This window comes from Aythya fuligula, chromosome 3 (assembly GCF_009819795.1).
Source record: "Aythya fuligula isolate bAytFul2 chromosome 3, bAytFul2.pri, whole genome shotgun sequence".
NCBI classification, from domain to species: Eukaryota; Metazoa; Chordata; class Aves; order Anseriformes; family Anatidae; genus Aythya; species Aythya fuligula.
In genome coordinates, this window is record NC_045561.1 from 16,129,052 (window position 1) to 16,146,875 (window position 17,824).

Genomic DNA, 17,824 nt, shown 5'->3' on the forward strand with positions numbered 1-17,824 from the left:
AACTTTCCTGTGCAAAGATTTTGCTATGTTCATTTTTAAGTATCTGACTGCTATTTCAGAATTCCAGTATATTTCAAATTCAAATGTCTTTAAGCTTTATTCCTGCAACAAAAGTACGTATGAAAAATGTAAGCTTTAGAAATCTATATACTATTTCTTGGCATCATTAATGCATGATAAAACACTGAAAATAGGCAAGGAATAGCATTACCTTCGTGTTTTTCTAGTGCTTTTACAACATTAGGCAGTTGATTAATAGCCTGATACATTCGATAACAGTCCTGTAAGGTTGCAGCTTGTCTCTGAAATTTCTTTGCCAGCCGGTTAAGATCTGGGAAGCGACGTAAAAGATCTTCTTGAAGGCTCTGACGTAGTTCTGGATCTACCACAAAAGCTTCAACCAAATTCAACCTAAATAAGATTTCATAACAAGGATTAGCATGGCATGGTCTGCAATTCATTTGTCAGCAATTAGAATGAAAACACTTATCTGTAAGTTTCTCTATCCTTTTTTTTAAGGGTGTATCTGTTGGCCACTTTCCTGATGAGCGAGCAAGTTAAACCAGAACAACGCATAAGCTGAGAAAGCAAGGATATTCAGACTACATCATACTTGTGTCATTTTTACTGTTGGGGTATTTAATGAACAGCATTGGGGAGAAACTATTTCAAACTGCTAACACCTGTTCAGTAGGCATTTTGAAACTCAGAACCTTCTTTGAGATTAATCTTTTCCTTGACCATAAAAAAGGTCATCCAGTAATCTATGAAAGAACAGATACTTAGCAGGGAAGAAAAACACTATGCAGACTTTAGCTACCTGTGCTCAAGGCCGACCTTGACATAGAGGAGATGTGCACATGTGTATCACAGAATCAGAATCCTTAAGGTTGGAAGATACTCCTGGACATTTTCTATTCAACCCAGCTCTGCTCAAAGCAGGATCATCTACAGCCAGTTGCCAAGGACCATGTCCAGTCAAGTTCTGGATATCTTTAAGAATGACTCCAGTAACAACCCCTGGAATACACCACTAGTTACTGACCTACAGCTGGTCTTTACGTCCCTGACTACTACCAGCTGATAGTTCAGCCAGCTTTTAGTCCACCACACTACCTACTTATCTAGTCCACACCTCATCAGATGCAATGGGAGACAGTGACAAAAGGCTGCTAAATCAAGATAAACAATAGTCACTGTTCTTCCCTTATCCAACTACCTAGCCATTTTGTCGTAAAAGGCTATCAGGTTGGTTAGTCATGATTTTCCTTTCAAAAATCCATGCCAGCTGTGCTACTTCCAATCATTTTCCTATCCCTAGTATTTTTGGAAATGTTTTCTGGGATTATTTGCTCAATCATCTTTCCAAGAATGAAGATGAGGCTGATCAACCTCTAACTCCCTTCATAGTCCTTTTTATCCTTCTTGCAGGCTGGAAGAAATCAAGTGTCAACTCCTGTCCTGGAGGAGCTTTCTCTACGTGCCATGACCTGACATTATCAAGAGGGGTCTCTATGCCACCTACCTTAGCACTCATGGGCATATTCCACTGGGTCCCATGGACTTGTTTGCTAACCTGATCCTCCTCTAATGAGGGTATGTGATCTTTGCTCCAGACTTTACAACTGGTTTCAGCTGGTAGGGATTCCTGAAAATGCATTCGGGAAAGACTGTGCCTTGGATACTATTGTGCTGCATTTTGGGCCCCTCACTGCAAGAAGTACATTGAGTTTCTCAAGCTTGTGCAGAGAAGAGCAATGAAGCTGGTGGAGGGACTAGAAAACGAGACATATGAGGAGTGGCTGAGGGAACTGGGGTTGTTTAGTCTGGAGAAGAGGAGGCCAAGAGGAGATCTCATTGCTCTCTACAACTACCTGAAATGAGATTGCAGCAAGGAGGGTGTTGTTCTCTTTTCTCAGGTGACAAGTGATAGGATGTGAAGGATCCAACTTAGGATGAGTGCATGATTAAAGTCCTAACAATTGCTGTTCTGTCCACTCACTTGGCCTATTTTGGTTTTCACTAGAAGTTAGGTCCTCTTTTGTGCCACTACCTTACTAGCTAGCTAGCTCCTATCCTGCTATCCTGATCATTAGAGAATCTCTCCAGTGCAGCTGGACTCTTGAGCTCACTCTTTCCTTTTTCCCTTTTCCTTTTTTTTTTTTCTTGCTTGTGCTTTTTACATAGTGCTGTACAAACAAATCTTTCACTTTCATCCCACGATTCTTTCAGCTTGTTCAACAGCCTCTTTGAAAAGAACTTGTCAAGGGCATTCTGAAATGCCTAATTTATTCAGATTTTTATTCATTTTTTTCTCCTTTGTCCACTACACTGACAAGTTCAAAGAGTTAAGATATGCACAATACAATTTTCTTCTGCCAAAACCATGCTAATCAGACTAACATCTCATGATCTTCCTGGTACTGTTCTATTTTTCCCTCCTGTATTTGCCAGCCACAAATACAAGGCTGACAGGCTTATGTTCACACAACATTTTGCAGAACAGGTTCCTGTCCAGTAAGAATACATATAAGGTTGCTGGATAGGAAGGGCTACATTAAGGTAACAGAAGTATAAACCACATCTAATGCTCACAAGTAATAATGAAATCAATTGGTAAGCTTTATATTATAAACAACCTATGGCTGAGGAAACAAAAGGAAAATACAGGAAGAAATAAAAACAAGAATCCAAGAAATATGTAAACATACACTTGAATAAGTTCTCTTTCAGCTCAGTCAGTCCCAACTTTCCCTATAAATGTATGTCCATGCAGAAAGCCTGTAGTTCAGAAGCAGACGAGGCAGCAAATTGTCGCACACCTTGCTCAGGGGTCTGCTATGCATGGAAAAGCCCAGCTGTACTGTGATGTTGTCCAGAGCTGGCTATGATACAATTCCCTTAAGCCACAGTCCCACAAATACCTATAAGCTAGCAGGAACCAGCACTGCCACCACAAAAAGAGTGGAGTAGTACTGGTGTCCTGCCGCCCTTCTACACCCTGCCATACCCTCTCCCTCAAGTCATGAGTGAAGTTAATCAAGGGATCTGCAAGCAAATATCTCATGCCCTCAGGACATACTCGTTACTAGAAACTGGCCTTTGTTCTGCTATGGTAGGGTAGGTCTTTGGACTGAACTCACAACTACTGTCTTTTAATCTCAAAGGTATAATTTCATAAATATGAATATGCTGACTATTTCCTGCAGCTCTACTGAAGCAGTCCCTTGTATTACAGAGTCCAAAGTCTCATGGGCAGGTTTAGACCCTAGAGCAGCTGCAAAAATCATACTGCACACCCTTCAGAGCACTTAGTGCACACTGTGGATCACATCAGACTTCCTTTTTAACCTGAAAGATTATGTAACATAAGAGAAAGCCGCATCCAAACATCAGCCTTATGCCTTTTCTAATATCTCTCATTAATCCCCAAACCATCTTACCATGGAAACAATGCTGGATATTTGCAACTTCAGAATGGTTCATTTACTGATATGGATTCTGAATTCAGTACACACATTCTACATAAAAGTAATACACATCAGGGAAACAACAGACTTTTTCCCACCCTACATGAATTGCTGGATGTATCGTTTGAGTATCACATCAAAACCTAGAGATTGTAAATTAAATCCCTTAATTACATCAAGGGTACCTGGCACAAAAGAAGTACTTTCTGCAACAATCAAGCAAAGCTTTGGAGGCTGTGTGCATTGGCTGTAAACTAATGAGCTCAGATTAAAAACCAAACAGGATTATAAAAAAAAGCATCATTAACTTAATGTCTCTCTCCCTCCGCCCCCCCCAAGATATTTCAGAATATAAGACAGCAATAAAGTAAGTTACCAAAATTCATTATGTTTTACACAAACATTTAAACATTTTCTGACCTCAGACTGGCAAAGTAAAGAAGAAAACGATTCTTCAGCAAAAAAATAGAATTTTGGGTCTCATCCTTGCCAGCACAGTGCCATTTGATACAATTAATATCTTGCTCCTGAAGCAGGCTGCTGCAATGGCAGTATTTTTAGACCCCAAGGGAAAGGAGTGCATTCTGAGGCATATGCAAATAAATCACCAGGACACAAGGAGAACTCTGCTCTTCCTCCTCTAGCCGGAAAGCATGTCAATGCAAAGAACTGCCAGGCTCTGAGACACACAAAAAAGTCTACATACCAACAGAAAACAAACTTACAAGTCAGATCATTAAATGGGAAGAACAGGCTTTTGGTACTGCCTGATCTGCATTTAAGAAAATATGAATCTTCTCATGTTTACAATGATAGTAGGCCAAGGACCAGCTGCAGAGTGGCAAAAGGATTAATTTTAGATTACATCCTTCATCCTTTTTTCATGTATTAGTTTTCATCAAGCGAACAAGCGAAGTCAAGTTATTCTGTAGCTACACAATAGCCAGACCAAAAGAAGGGAACAGCAGAGCCAGAAGGCCAGAAAGAAATGGAATTGCCCCTTTGGCAACTGCCTAGTTTTACTGGATTAGAGGCTACATGACACTATGCCCTTATTTATTTTAGTAGGCTAAATTCCCCATCAAAAGATGAACTAAGCAGCCACATGAACAGCAGTACCAATAAAAAAAGAAATGATGACAATCCACATTTGGGGAGGCACAACTACATCTTTTGATTAGAATTACAAAACAATTCTCAGTGTTGCAGGCTGCTTGCATGATGTTTAAGAGTCAAAAAGACAAATAAAACAAAACAAAACAAAAAAATCACTTAAATTTGACCACCAAAGACCAAGGCAGTACTACATACAGGACTACTAGCTGTGAACAAGTGTTAAGGGCATGAATACAATGCAACTTCCTAATTTAAATACAGACAAGAACAACTAGTTTCACAATACGTTTTGAATACTGCTGCACCATCAATGCAATATCTAGGCTTCTAGAAAATAAATGAACATCTTTTTCAGAATTTTTAATAAACCTCAATTTTTCAAATCATAACAAAGAACAATGAATTCAACAGAGCAAGTACTGCATAGTCATGGGCAAATTCATAAAGCCCGTGTAGTGAAACTGCCCCACCCAAAACCTTCTATAGAAACTGAAGGTGGGAAGCAGCTAAGGCTGCTTCTCAGCATAATTCTTTACATTGCGGAGGGAGGTTAATTAAATACAGCATTTTGGGATCCAATGATGAAGCATTATTATATGGTCTTTAAAGTCTAGGTAAAGATCGGGAAAGTAATTTCCACAGTTCTTATTTAATGATTTACTCCTCGCTAGTTTCCATATATTACTAAAATTAAGCAGTTATGTTTATTACACTCCATCTGCACTAATACTCTCTCAAATTGCTAACCCTTAAACTTGTGCAAAGAGCATACCATGCAAGTTCTACTTCTTCGCTGTAAAAGACATGTATTTCTTCATTTGCATTCATTCTGCAAAGCAACGAAACTCTAAAACGCATGCAAACAAATCCCTTATACCCTTTATACATGCTAAATGAAATTAAACTACATGTCAAGACAAAACTATCTTGCATAAAATTTCCACTGCAGTTTCCTAACATGTCACCTTTCCAATAAAAGTATATAAATTAAACAGATCAGAAGAAAATAGTATGTTCATAGTTCTTTCATGAATAAAATAAGCCATATTCTTGTACACAACATTCAAAACAGTAATCACCAAGTATACTGTTAAAAAGCAGAGAGCTTTGCACACACACATAGTGAAAGTTTTCTTATCGCAGCAGAGTAAACAATTCATTTTTTAAACTGGAAACTTAATTAAATTTGGCTGTGATTTAAAAAAAAATCCTCAATGATTTGCCTCAGCCTACCAACAACAGCAGCTTTCAGGAATCCCAGGTCTCAGAGACTAGAGTAAAAGGCTAGAGCAAAGAAGATATACCCCTGGTGTTAGAGAAGCAGGTCAAGAAATACTTAAGCAAATTGGATGTTCTTAAGTTTATGGGCCATGATGAGATGTACCCACAAGTGCACAGGGAGCTGGCAGATATGACTGCAAGGCTATAATCTTTGCAAAGCTCTATAATCTTTGGTCAACCATGGCAGCTGGGGTAAGTGCCTGAAGACTGGAAAAAAGCAAACGCCACTCCTGTATTCAGGAAGGGCAAGGAGGAGGACCCAAGGAACTAGAGGACAGTCAAACTCACCTTGATCTCTAGGAAGATGACTGTCCTGGAAACCATTTCCAGGCACATGAAGCAGAAGAAAAACACCAAGAGTAGATGACGTATTCATAAAGGGGAAGTCATGCTTGACCAACCTGGTAAGATTCTATAATGAAACTACCAGCCTGATGAGAACTGTGGAGATAGTCTTCTAGACTTCACTAATGCCTTTGACACTGTCCCCCATAAGATCTTCATAGAGAAGATGTTAAATTATGAACTGGTTGAGCATACAATGAGGTGGATCAAAAATCGGCTGAAGAGCTGGACACAGAGAGTACTGGTGCATTTGCAAGGGGAGGAAAAGAACTAAAGAAATGTTAGATCTTCAAGTTCCAAACATTTTACCAGAGAACTCAGAGACTATAACTTTTAGAATGACAAAGGTAATGTTTTTCTAACATTTCTAGAGACCTACTGTGAAGCCAACACCATTTACATAGCACTGGAATGACAACTTCTTTCATGCAAAATATTTATTGCACTATGATATGCATGACAATATCAAATTACACTTCTGTCTTCCAGTTAGTTCAGATTCAACCTGTGTTTCAGAACCATCTTTGCAGGTATCGAGGCACTCCCAATGTTTAGCTGAAGTGCATTTTAATTAAGTCATTTAGACAAACCTCCAAGCTGCTCATGTTCTCCCCTCCCTCAGTGAGGGCACAGGCACTACCTACTAATTTGACTGCCTGAAATCAGCCTATTGCTCTAGAGAAATACTGGCCTGTACTTGGAAAAGTACCGAAGGTCTTTACAAAGCTGTTAACCAAAGCAACAAAAGAAACAAAGCCTCCCTGTAATGCTTTGCAAGGACAGTTGTAGGTTAGAAAACCAGAGTAGTGAAAACCAGTCACAGACTAATTTATGTGGGAAGGGAATCCAGGGCCTTTAGTCCCAGTCTTTGCTCAAAATGGGGCTAATGTCAGCTTAAGGTTTAACAAGAACAGAGATCCCTCAATCTCTGAGCATCTGTACCCCAGAATGACCATCCTCACCCTGACAATTTTTTTTCTTCATATCCAACTCAAATGTCCTCTGTTGCAACCTATCCGTGTTTCACCTCATCCTTTTGCCGAGCCCCTACAAGAAGCACCTAGCTTCACCTTCTCTGTAACACTTGCCCAAGAGGTAGTTAAACCAGCAGTAAGGTGCCCTTAGCCTTCCCTTCTCCAAGCCACGAGCCAGCTCCCTCAGCCTCCCCTCATATACTGCCATATGCTCCAGCTCACTGCCCTTCTTGGTGTCTCTGCAGGCCAGGCTCCCGTTTGCCAGTGCGCCTGTAATGCAAAGCCCCAGACTGGCTGTGATATTCTTGATGCAGCCTCACAGCTGCCAGATAGATGTGAACAATCATTTTCCTCAATCTGTTCTTCCTAACAGAGCCCAGTGGTCCTAATGGTCACCCTTCACTGCTGCAAATGCACGCTGCTGACTTGTCCACCAGGATATGAGATTTAAGCACCGTGCCTCACTCCTGTGTGAGTCCTCCAAGAGAGCCAGAGCCTACGATCATGTTACTTCTTGTTATCTCAAGGCAGCTTTGTCCACTTCCTCACCTTGGGGCACATCTGCTGCTGATGTTCTCTGTTGACATCCCCACCTTGTTGTTCTCCCACTAATTCTGATCCAAAAACTCTTGATAAGCCCGCTGCCCTCTCCACAGCAGAGCTCTGCACATTCACACCTTTTGCAGTGACATAACCTTTCCACCTTCCCTGTCTGACCTCCATAAAGAGCATGTGTTACAGCACTGCAGTTACATGAGCACATTTCTGTGATCTGAGGAAGATCACAAGCATGCAATGCCCACAGACTTCTCTTTTCACTTGGACATTTCTCATCCATGTTAAGAATTCACATGCACCTGAGATGAGACCCCAGTCATACAGCTTCTTACAGGGCACTGTGAACACTTACCCTGCTGAGCCTCCCCACATGGACTACCCAACTCAGTCCCTCCATTTGTCTGCTAGAGAAAGCATATGACAGGATGGATTTAGCATGACTAAATAAAGCATGGAAAGGAATTAAAGTCTTCCTACGCTAGCTAGCAACAAGTTACTTTTTCCATTTTTAAACAAGCTGCTACCTCAATTTTCATTTAAGATCAATTCATGAGAATGTTCTACGAACAGGGAGATTTTACCCCACTAGACCTTTATTCACCTCAAGTTCCCTAAATCTATTACTTTCTGACTCTGCTAGATATAGAATTGGTTTCTCCAATTTGGTCCACATGCAGCATAGGCATTTTGGAATCTGAAAAAAAGAAGCTCAAAACAGTCTTGAAATAGAAAATGATGCTTGAGTACAGCCTGTAATTCCTGTGGAACTGAGATCCCCACACCTCTTCTGCTACAGGACACAGCCACAGTATACACTGAGGACTAAAAAGGTCTGCTGGAACCTTGTATTTGTGCTGTGTACAAATACAGTTTTGTACTCCAAAATAGATAGCTTCCCTCAGAAAGTAATAATAGAAAAAAATATAGATAATAACAGAACAAGCACTATTTTACATTCTTCTGCATTTCTCAAACTTTCTCGTATCTGAAAAATAAACAATACCTACTGAAGTTGCTTGCTGTACTTTACTAAATCATGTTACCCAATTAATATACATATTTGCAATGTAATTTTCACTTCCTGTCTCTGGAATTGCATTCTAATTTCAGAAATATGCTGACTACAAAAGGAGTGAGAACCTCATGTACTTGCCGTCCGAATTCATGGTATGGCGAAAGCAGTGTTGTATCTTGCATACTTATGACCGATCATTATTTTTTAATCATGGAAAACCAGCCAGACATGGGCAGAACCCCATGTCTTTCAAGACAGACAAGAACCAGGGACCTCTGTTCTCTTAGTTCTCATTAGAAGTTGTTCCAGTAGGTAAACTTTGTTATCTGAAGCATGTGCACTGCATACATTAATTCATGTTGTTACGGTATCCTGCATTGATGGTTAATACAGATTACTGATAAAACATTGTGTTCTATTTAACCATAAATGCAACACCACATTGCAGATTACAAACAACTGAAAGTTGACCCACTTAGCTCCAAAAGACGAGTTGCACCATCTACAGGCCTTAGCAGAGGGTTACAAAAATCTTACTTTCAAGTTTTTGAAATAAACGGTCAAACATCCAACTCCACATTTCTGAAATAAAAATTTAAGTAAAGATACTTCCTGGGTAAGTAAAAACAACAGATTTACTCAAAAATAACGTCATCTAACATCAGTCAAATCTAGGTAGGTTGGGCTAGTTTGGTAAGTGTTAAATGGGGTGCTTTATTGTGACAGACATTCAAGCTAAGAAATAATCAGTTACCCACCTCGATGACAAAGGAAGCACTGGTTTTCTATGAACAGTAAAGCACCAGAAATCCAGATGTTTTCTTCTCAAACTATCTATGTGCTCTAAAATTATATTGTGTGAAAATTCTGAATTCTTAAAACAACCACAATTTACACTGCAGCACACAAAAGATAACTTGGCTATCACAAATCTTTGAAAAGATATTTAAATCTGGCAATGCATCTTATCAGTCCAACTAACAATTTATCTTATGTTTGTTCCTTTGAGTTAAAAAAGAACAGCCCTACACATTCTGAATAGCATTAAGATTGGGAGGACGGCATATCAGCAGTTTATGATTAAAATACATTGCTTTTATCTGGAGGCCTAAGAATTAAATTCATTAAAGCAGTCCTTGAAAGAAAGACACATTTGGACAAGCTTAGTTATGATGCAGCAATGCTACAGAATAAACTGAAAGGTACGACTATTTTTTGTTTTAGTCTGTACGTATAGACACTATTTTTTAATAAATTGCAACCCTGGTGATTTTGTGGCTTGGCAAGATACAGGAGGTTATCAATGACCTCCTTGAAATGTTTCAAAATTGGATACACCAAGCTTTACAAGCTTTATTGATAGCTTAATTCCGCCCAAGTACTCCCCTCCTCCTTTAAACATAGCTTTTGTTAAATACAACCACCATTAGCCATACAGAATCACAACACAGAATGTAGAGATGACTGTAACTCTACAGAGTAGTTCAAGTTACATTTTCTGCCCCCTATCATTTAACCCCAACTTTATAAGGAAAACACTTTCTTCCAGATTTGCAGGACTTTTGATGCACAATAAGCAGCAAACAAGCCTGATAAAAAAGTTAGAATTTCCAATGTTTACTTTGCATAAGAAAACCACAAATGGGAGTAATTAATTTCCAAATCTTAAAACCAGCATAAACATAAAATTAAAGTTGTCATGGATTTCAGGAACCAGAACCGACAGAAGTAGAAGATCCTAGCCATATAATCAAGAACTGACGATGGAAGCTTTGTAACACATGCAGAAGTGAGATAAAGCATTCAGTAAATCTGGGGACAAATACTTCATGTCAACTTCAAACAGTTTTATGCATGTTTTGATCAAGTTATTAGACATCATTCTGAAAATGATTTGAAAACACATATATTTGTCGAAAAAAAGCCAAACAATTCAGTCTATAAAACTAGAGAGAAGACTATTCATTGTATAACTTCTTTAAACTTCCCCTTGTCTGAGCCAAAATGTCTTTTTTTGCAGTATTTTGCAGTATCTCTGCTAAAGCCCAAGACACTGTATTTCAGATAACAGCACACACGAACATAAGTCTTAGAGAATGTATCAAAGTTAAATTCAATTTTGTGTACTCTTCTGCTTTTTTAAGATACATATTAGCATACACCTTGAAATGCACTAACCTGCCATTCACTTGAGTTGCATGAAGTTTAGTTTTAGATGATAGGGGAATAGCTATATTTAGCACAAGTTTAAAAGAAACTGTAGGCTTTGTGTGGTGAATATAATCAAGAAATAAACACACGTGCAAACATTCTGTGGGAATATGGCATTTGCAGTTTTCATTTCTGAAGGACTGAGAAACGGTACAATCTCAGCAGTGAGCTGAGAAATTCTGTAAAGCTTCGTATCAACTGATACTGCTCTCTACTGGTAGGGCAGATACATGGTGGCAGGAGGCAGTATGAAAGATCAAGAAAGATTAAAGACCATATTTGGGCCACAATAGCTAGGCAAGATATGGTGTGTCCTGTTACAACCAGAAGTATTTTCTAGAAATACAAAGAGGTCACTACTGCTTAATTTATTCTCTGGTAAACTGGAAGTGGCATCAAGATACACAGACTGAGCATTTGTAGTACGAAGAACAGTTAGAAAGTGGCTGCTGCAGTGCCCTGGCATGTAGCATTAATTATTTGACCATCTAAATATATACCTCCTTTCTAAAAGGTCCTAATTGTAAAAGTATTTAATCCAGCAGTGAGCTGTCACTATGTATCTCATAGAGCAAAAGACTTTCTGCTCTGTTTAACTACAGTATGCTGGAGGATAGCACACTTTCAGCTACCATTTCTAACACACCAAGTGTTAAACATATTTTTTGGTTGGTTGGTTGTTTTTTTGTGTGTGTTTTTGTTTTTTTGCTTAAGAAGAAAAATACTTCTGTGAAATAGTTACTAATTTGCATATGTCCATGAAACATGCAACACCTTTACCTTTCTTCAATTCTATTCTTGTCCATAAGTGGCTGTTTGATCCACTGATTAACCAGTCTTTGTCCTTGAGGGGTTCTGCATTTATTTAGTAAACCGGATAGGGACTGTGTAGTATTAGCATTTTCAACAGAACTCTGGAAAAGAAAAAAAGAATTAGTGAAGTTTACTGACACACACCAAATGGCACTCAGGTTTGCTACTTAACACAGATCAGAGTTTTTTCTGTATGCAACTTGGCACCATCAAAAAAAAAAAAATCAAATGAAACAGCACAGCATTAAAGCAGCTACACTCTGGTCCCAGGAACATGGCAAGCAATAAATGGGTTTGTCTATTTTTGATACTAGCTGAATCATCGGAAAAATGAGAGTCATTGGATAGTGAGTCCTTTGAATAGGAAAAGTGAAAACGTACTTGCTAGCTTGCTCTTTGTGAAGAGAAAAAGGTGTTAAGGTGAAAAAGGGGAGGGGGGAGGGTGTAATCCTGTCCATTTAAAAAGAAGAAGGCAGAAACAAGCTTTGGTTCAAGGGTTAGAATTCCCAGTTAGAATGTCATGGTGCTTTTGGAATGGTCTTAAATTCCATCCAGTTCACCGGTCTACTTGCTGCAGCCAGCCCTCTATTTCCATCACCAACAGCAGCGTTCCTGGCATGTTTCCTCTCTCCTTAATATGAACTAATTCAGACTTCCATTCTCTTTTCCAATTCCAGCATGACTGTAGAAAGCAACAGTACTTCGGAGTTCTTTATCATAATATGATCTAACTTTAGAGTTCCTCTCTTCTCCCACCCCAAGTCTGCTCCTGCCACTGGAGACATGAACTTCTCAGACTAAAACAAAGGAAAGTCAAAGCATCCCCTCCTCTGCTTAGCCAGACACCTCAGCAGCTACAACCAAGTACTTCCAAGGGACTTCCCATATCTGCATTTTACATGCAGACACTTGTTTGTGGCCCCTTCCTACCTCTCTTATGATCTTCTACATTCCAAAAAAAACAGCAAACAAAAACAGTGGTAACAGTTGCTAACTAAGGCATACATTATACAACAGTAGCTAAAAACAAAGCTAAAAAGCAGAAACTGTCCTTAATTAGGATCTGGGGAGCTGAGACTTGACTGTCAGGCTATTACTGTCCTACTGTCAACAGCTAAACAAGCATACTGCCAAACACTGATCAGTTCAATTGTGCATTTCTTACCTGGAAAAGGTTGAGGGCTTGGACAGCTGCATTATCTAGAACCATGTATTGACTAAGATCAAAAGTAGTCAGTTCAAATTGTCCAAAATTAGACTCATCCGACAGCAACTCTAAAAACTTGATAATGGCTGCCAAAGATGAAATAGCGACCTGAAGTTGGAAAAAAAAAAAAAGGACAATCTCGTTCAAAATACTCCTGAATCTGGGAGTATTTGATAATAAATAAAATCACAGGAAATACAAACTGGCAATGTCTCTTAGTCATATCAATTATATCAGATGCATTCCTTTTTTCTAGGGCACAGCAGCTCCTTTCTAGGTAGGTGCAAGAAAAATGAACTAGACATTTGCATAATCTGATAAACAAACTAAGATGTAAAGTACATGTTTGCCAGCTTTCCAAAGCTGTTATCAGCTGGCCCAGGAACACATTTCTGGCCCAGGAACACAAACGAGTTATTGCAGGTAAATTAGATACCATAGATCATCTGAGGACATGGTTTCAGGGTTAGTTTTCAGACAGAACAAGGATCTGATCTGGCTCACCAACATGGCCTTACAAATGTTAGTGCCAGCACAAAAGAGAGGGAGCAGCATTACTGACTTGTTCAGTTGTAAGAGTCTTCAAACAATTTTGAACTGTTATGAAATCACACATTAAGGGAGAATAACTCTGCTGATGCTCATTGCAAATGTAAGGTACAATCAAAAGCATTTTAAAACAAATTAAAACATGTTTTATCTCAAGCAAATTAACTCTTATTTACAGCTGACTAAGAGAAGTACACTCAGTTGATATGCAGGCACTACATCACAGGTTTGAGCCGTAAGATGATATAAAACATGAAAATATTAGCATACACAGTACTCTAGTTCCAAATGAGTTTGCCCATTACGCAGATTAATCTAAAGATTGTTCTTGAGTCCTTATGTAGACAGATAATGAATAGGACGTACCTCTTGCTTAGTCAATATGTTTGCTAGAGTTTACTACTTTAAAGAGATGTTTGGTACCTCACTTTTTTTCAGAACCCCTAGAATCTGACTTTGACATAAAGATTCAAGCAGGGCAGACCTGCTAAGCACTTCAAGAATGCAGCTTAATGTGCCATAGGTTATACAATGTACTTTCCCAGAAGTGCAAGAATCCAGTATAAAACAGGATCAAGAAGGGTAGAGATCAGTTCACAACAAGTGCATACACCACAGTGCTAGATGCTCACCTGTTTTTCCATCTCTGGCAACGCTGCACTATTAATTTGTTCTTCTTTTTTTGATTTTAGCAAGCGATTGAGATCCTGAACAATATCTTTTGTTGTGAATTCTGCCTTCTTTCTGTCTGTAATCAGGATTCCTCCTCTCTGAACGACCTGTTGTCCACAAACAGACACAGTTATCAATTATTTTTAATTTTCAGCAGATACATGTTCATCTCCTGAGGGGGGGACACACTGAGGAGACATTTATTTACTGCTGATTTGCAGAAAGAAGAATGACACAAGATTTTACCCTTACAATTTTTTTCTGATTAAAATGCAAATAAGTCAGACAGATCACACATTTTATATGCATAAACCAAAATTTCTTCAAGTCTACATAGCACTTCCATAAATCACAGCACCTAGCTAAGAAAACAGAGATAGAGCTTTTTAGATAAAGTTTTGTCTAGCTGTAAGCCTAAGGCTATGAGCAAAGGTAATTCCCTTACTTGTCGCAGTTTTCCCATCTCTCCTGCAGTCTCTCCTCCTGGCAGCACGCACTCCTTAGGTCCCAGCTGAACCAGTAGAGCTTCAAGGTTTGAGAACTGATCATTATCTGGGAATTCACAGACGCTCAGTTTTCTCAGCGTAGTGTCAACATACCCTACTCCTACAACTCTTTGTCCATCAGCAGTAGACAGCTTCACCCCCACAACCCCAATAGCCATTGACATATCATTGTTGGCAAAGAGAACTTCCTCAAACTGGGCAAGATTTCCCGGAGAACCCTGTTTAGAGAAACAATAGAGTTTGAAAGAGTGTTTATACACAGATAAACTTATTAAAAATAATATAAAAAAAGACAATAATAGATAAGAAAAATCCATTAATACAAAACATACAAGTGTTTTAACTTTTTTAACCATTGAAAATTTAAATATCATCTTCAGAAAGTGAACTACCTCTGGCTTCTTTAATCTCCCGACCTATGACAAGATCCTGCAGCAGTAGAATACTGGAATATACAACAGACCACATGATTTGCCACCGTACCACCAGTCATCAGAGTTCCAAACTGAAGGACACAGGAAACAGTAATCCTCCCTCCACATTTAAAAAATTATATATATATATAAAATTGTACCTTGTATGCTAGATACCAGTCATTTTCTTTGACAGATTTGCTCCCTGCTTTATTCTTGTAAACTTCAACTCTGTAATGACGAACCAGGAGCAGATCTCTTACAAAAGATTCAAAGTTCATTTTACTAAGCACGACACTTTCAAGTTTCTGATTCCCTAGGGAAAAAAAAAAAAAAAAAAAAGTCTTATTAGATGCCTGAATAATGCGTTGACATTTATTTTCTGTAATCAAAACCCCCAAGAAACAGAACTAACAACCTTCATGATGGATGTTACTCTGATACTGAATAGCATGTAAAGCCCATGAAGCATAAAAACACAACATTCCACTGATTAATGTTAAGCATGAAGTATGCACCATCTGACTCTGCAACATTAAGCTCCTTAAGATAATGCTAAGGTTTGCCTCTTCTGACAAAATGCTTTATCTTAATGCTCTTACATGTGTTGTCTGAAAGCTCTACCTTCTCTTTTAGTTATTTTATGAAGAGATAAGCAAAAAAGCAACAAGGGGTAGGCACAAGAGAAAATCTTAGGCAATACATAATTAAATGTTATTCACTGCTGCAGGCCATCATGAGTCAACCACCTCAGCATGGAGACATCGTCCATGTGGATCTCACTGTTGTTAACCGATTAGTCACCTGCACAACTACATGAGCCCAGTCCTCAGCTATCGCAGAAGATGTCATGGAATCACCTCCACAAATGGAAACCTGACAGTGCTCTAATGTTAATAAATGGTGTTTATTGTGGCCAGCTGTCATCCGCATCTGACGGCTGTGTGATGTGAGCTTATGGGGAGGGGTGTGTGTAAGCAGGGTGTAAACAGAAGCACGCTGTCTGCTGTAGGTCCCTTCCTACGTTAACAGTGACGTACACCCTACCCAGAACGACGGAGAATTATCATTTCAAAGCAGCGAGAGGCTGGAAAATAAAACAGATTCGCGTTTATTTACGCTTGCTTTGAAGCAGCGGCGAACCAGATCAGACACAAAAGCCCGGAGACCTCTCCTCGCCTCCCATTCCCCCGCACCACACGCCGCGGCCTCCAGCGGGCCGCCACCTCCACGCAGCGAGGCCACAAGCGCCCAGGCCGGGAGGAGGCCCCCGGCCTCCGAACCGGCCACAACGTGACGGGACGGACCCCAACGGTCCCCAACGGTCCCTAACGGACCTCAACGGCAGCTCCAGCCCCCCCCCAGCCCGGCCGTGACGCACCCGCGGCGCCCGCCAGCTGCCGGATGACGGCGCGGGTGCGGAAGAGCTCCCTGGCGGCCAGCCGCGCGTCCGCGCCGTGCGCCGTGTAGTAGTCGCCGCGCTCGAAGAAGCGCACGGTGGTGTCGGGCTTCTCGGGCAGCGACAGCACGGCGCGCACGAAGCCCGCCTCGGCGCCCGCGCCCTCCGGCCACACCGCCGCTGCTGCCTCCCGCGGCGCCTCCACCGCCATTGCTGCTGCTGCTGCTACCCCTGCTCCTGCTGCTGCTGCTGCCTCCCGCCAACCGCCACCGCGCGCGCACCGCCCCGCCAGCAGCGCACGCGCCCCACCGCCAGCAGCCAATCGCCGCCCGGCTCTGGCAGCGCGTCACGGCCTCGCCGCGGGCAGCCGCTGAAGGGTAGCTCAGCTCCCGGCCCGGCCCCGCCCTGCCTGCAGGGGGCTGCGGCGCGCAGAGCGCGGGTGGGGGGCCTGGAGCTGGCGTAAAACGCCCGGCAAGATGGTGTCCCGGAGCCCCGGGCGCACCTTGGGGTGAAAAGAAAGCACTTGGGTGTTTGGCATTGCTTTTATGTATTTTTTTTTTCCAGTCAGTTCCACATCATGATTCTTATGTCCCAGTTCAGTCATCTGCGTCTGATCGCCCACAGTCAAAATGCATCTTAGAATTGAATAAATATCTCAGCATTTCTTCACAGAATCACAGAATTTGTAGGTTGGAAGAGACCTCAAGATCATCGAGTCCGACCTCTGACCTAACACTAACAGTCCCCACTAAACCATATCCCTAAGCTCTACATCTAAACGTCTTGTAAAGACTTCCAGGGATGGTGACTCCACCACTTCCCTGGGCAGCCTGTTCCAATGCCTATCAGCCCTTTCAGTAAAGAAGTTCTTCCTAAGATCCAACCTAAAACTCCCCTGGTGCAACTTTAGCCCATTCCCTCTCGTCCTGTCACCAGGCACGTGGGAGAACAGACCAACCCCCACCTCGCTACAGCCTCCTTTGAGGTATCTGTAGAGACCGATAAGGTCACCCCTGAGCCTACTTTTCTCCAGGCTGAACAAGCTCAGCTCCCTCAGCCGCTCCTCGCAAGACTTTTTCTCCAGACCCCTCACCAGCTTCGTCGCCCTTCTCTGGACTCGCTCAAGCAGTCCTATGTCCTAGTTCTTGCCTACGTCCTTACCCTTTCTTGTTTCTGACTCCCATTGTTCGCTTCCCACTGCTTTCCTCCTCCTTCCACCCTACATTAGCTTCCCTCACCTCAGCCCTCTCCCCTCCATCCATCCCACCTGGCCCTGGCTGTTCCCTCACAAGAAG

At 41.1% G+C, this 17,824-nt stretch overlaps 1 protein-coding gene across 1 annotated transcript in view; it reads right to left on the bottom strand.

Moving 5' to 3' along the window:
* The window catches only part of MSH2 (mutS homolog 2), a 35,908-nt gene that overhangs the window by 17,330 nt on the left and 754 nt on the right, over positions 1-17,824 (bottom strand). Inside the window, exons 2-8 of the mRNA XM_032183729.1 lie at positions 16,512-16,760; positions 15,292-15,446; positions 14,657-14,935; positions 14,172-14,318; positions 12,949-13,098; positions 11,751-11,884; positions 212-411 (exon numbers count right to left, since the gene is read on the bottom strand). Coding sequence (XP_032039620.1) covers positions 212-411; positions 11,751-11,884; positions 12,949-13,098; positions 14,172-14,318; positions 14,657-14,935; positions 15,292-15,446; positions 16,512-16,760 — 1,314 coding nt within the window. The remainder of the gene's footprint in view (positions 1-211; positions 412-11,750; positions 11,885-12,948; positions 13,099-14,171; positions 14,319-14,656; positions 14,936-15,291; positions 15,447-16,511; positions 16,761-17,824) is intronic.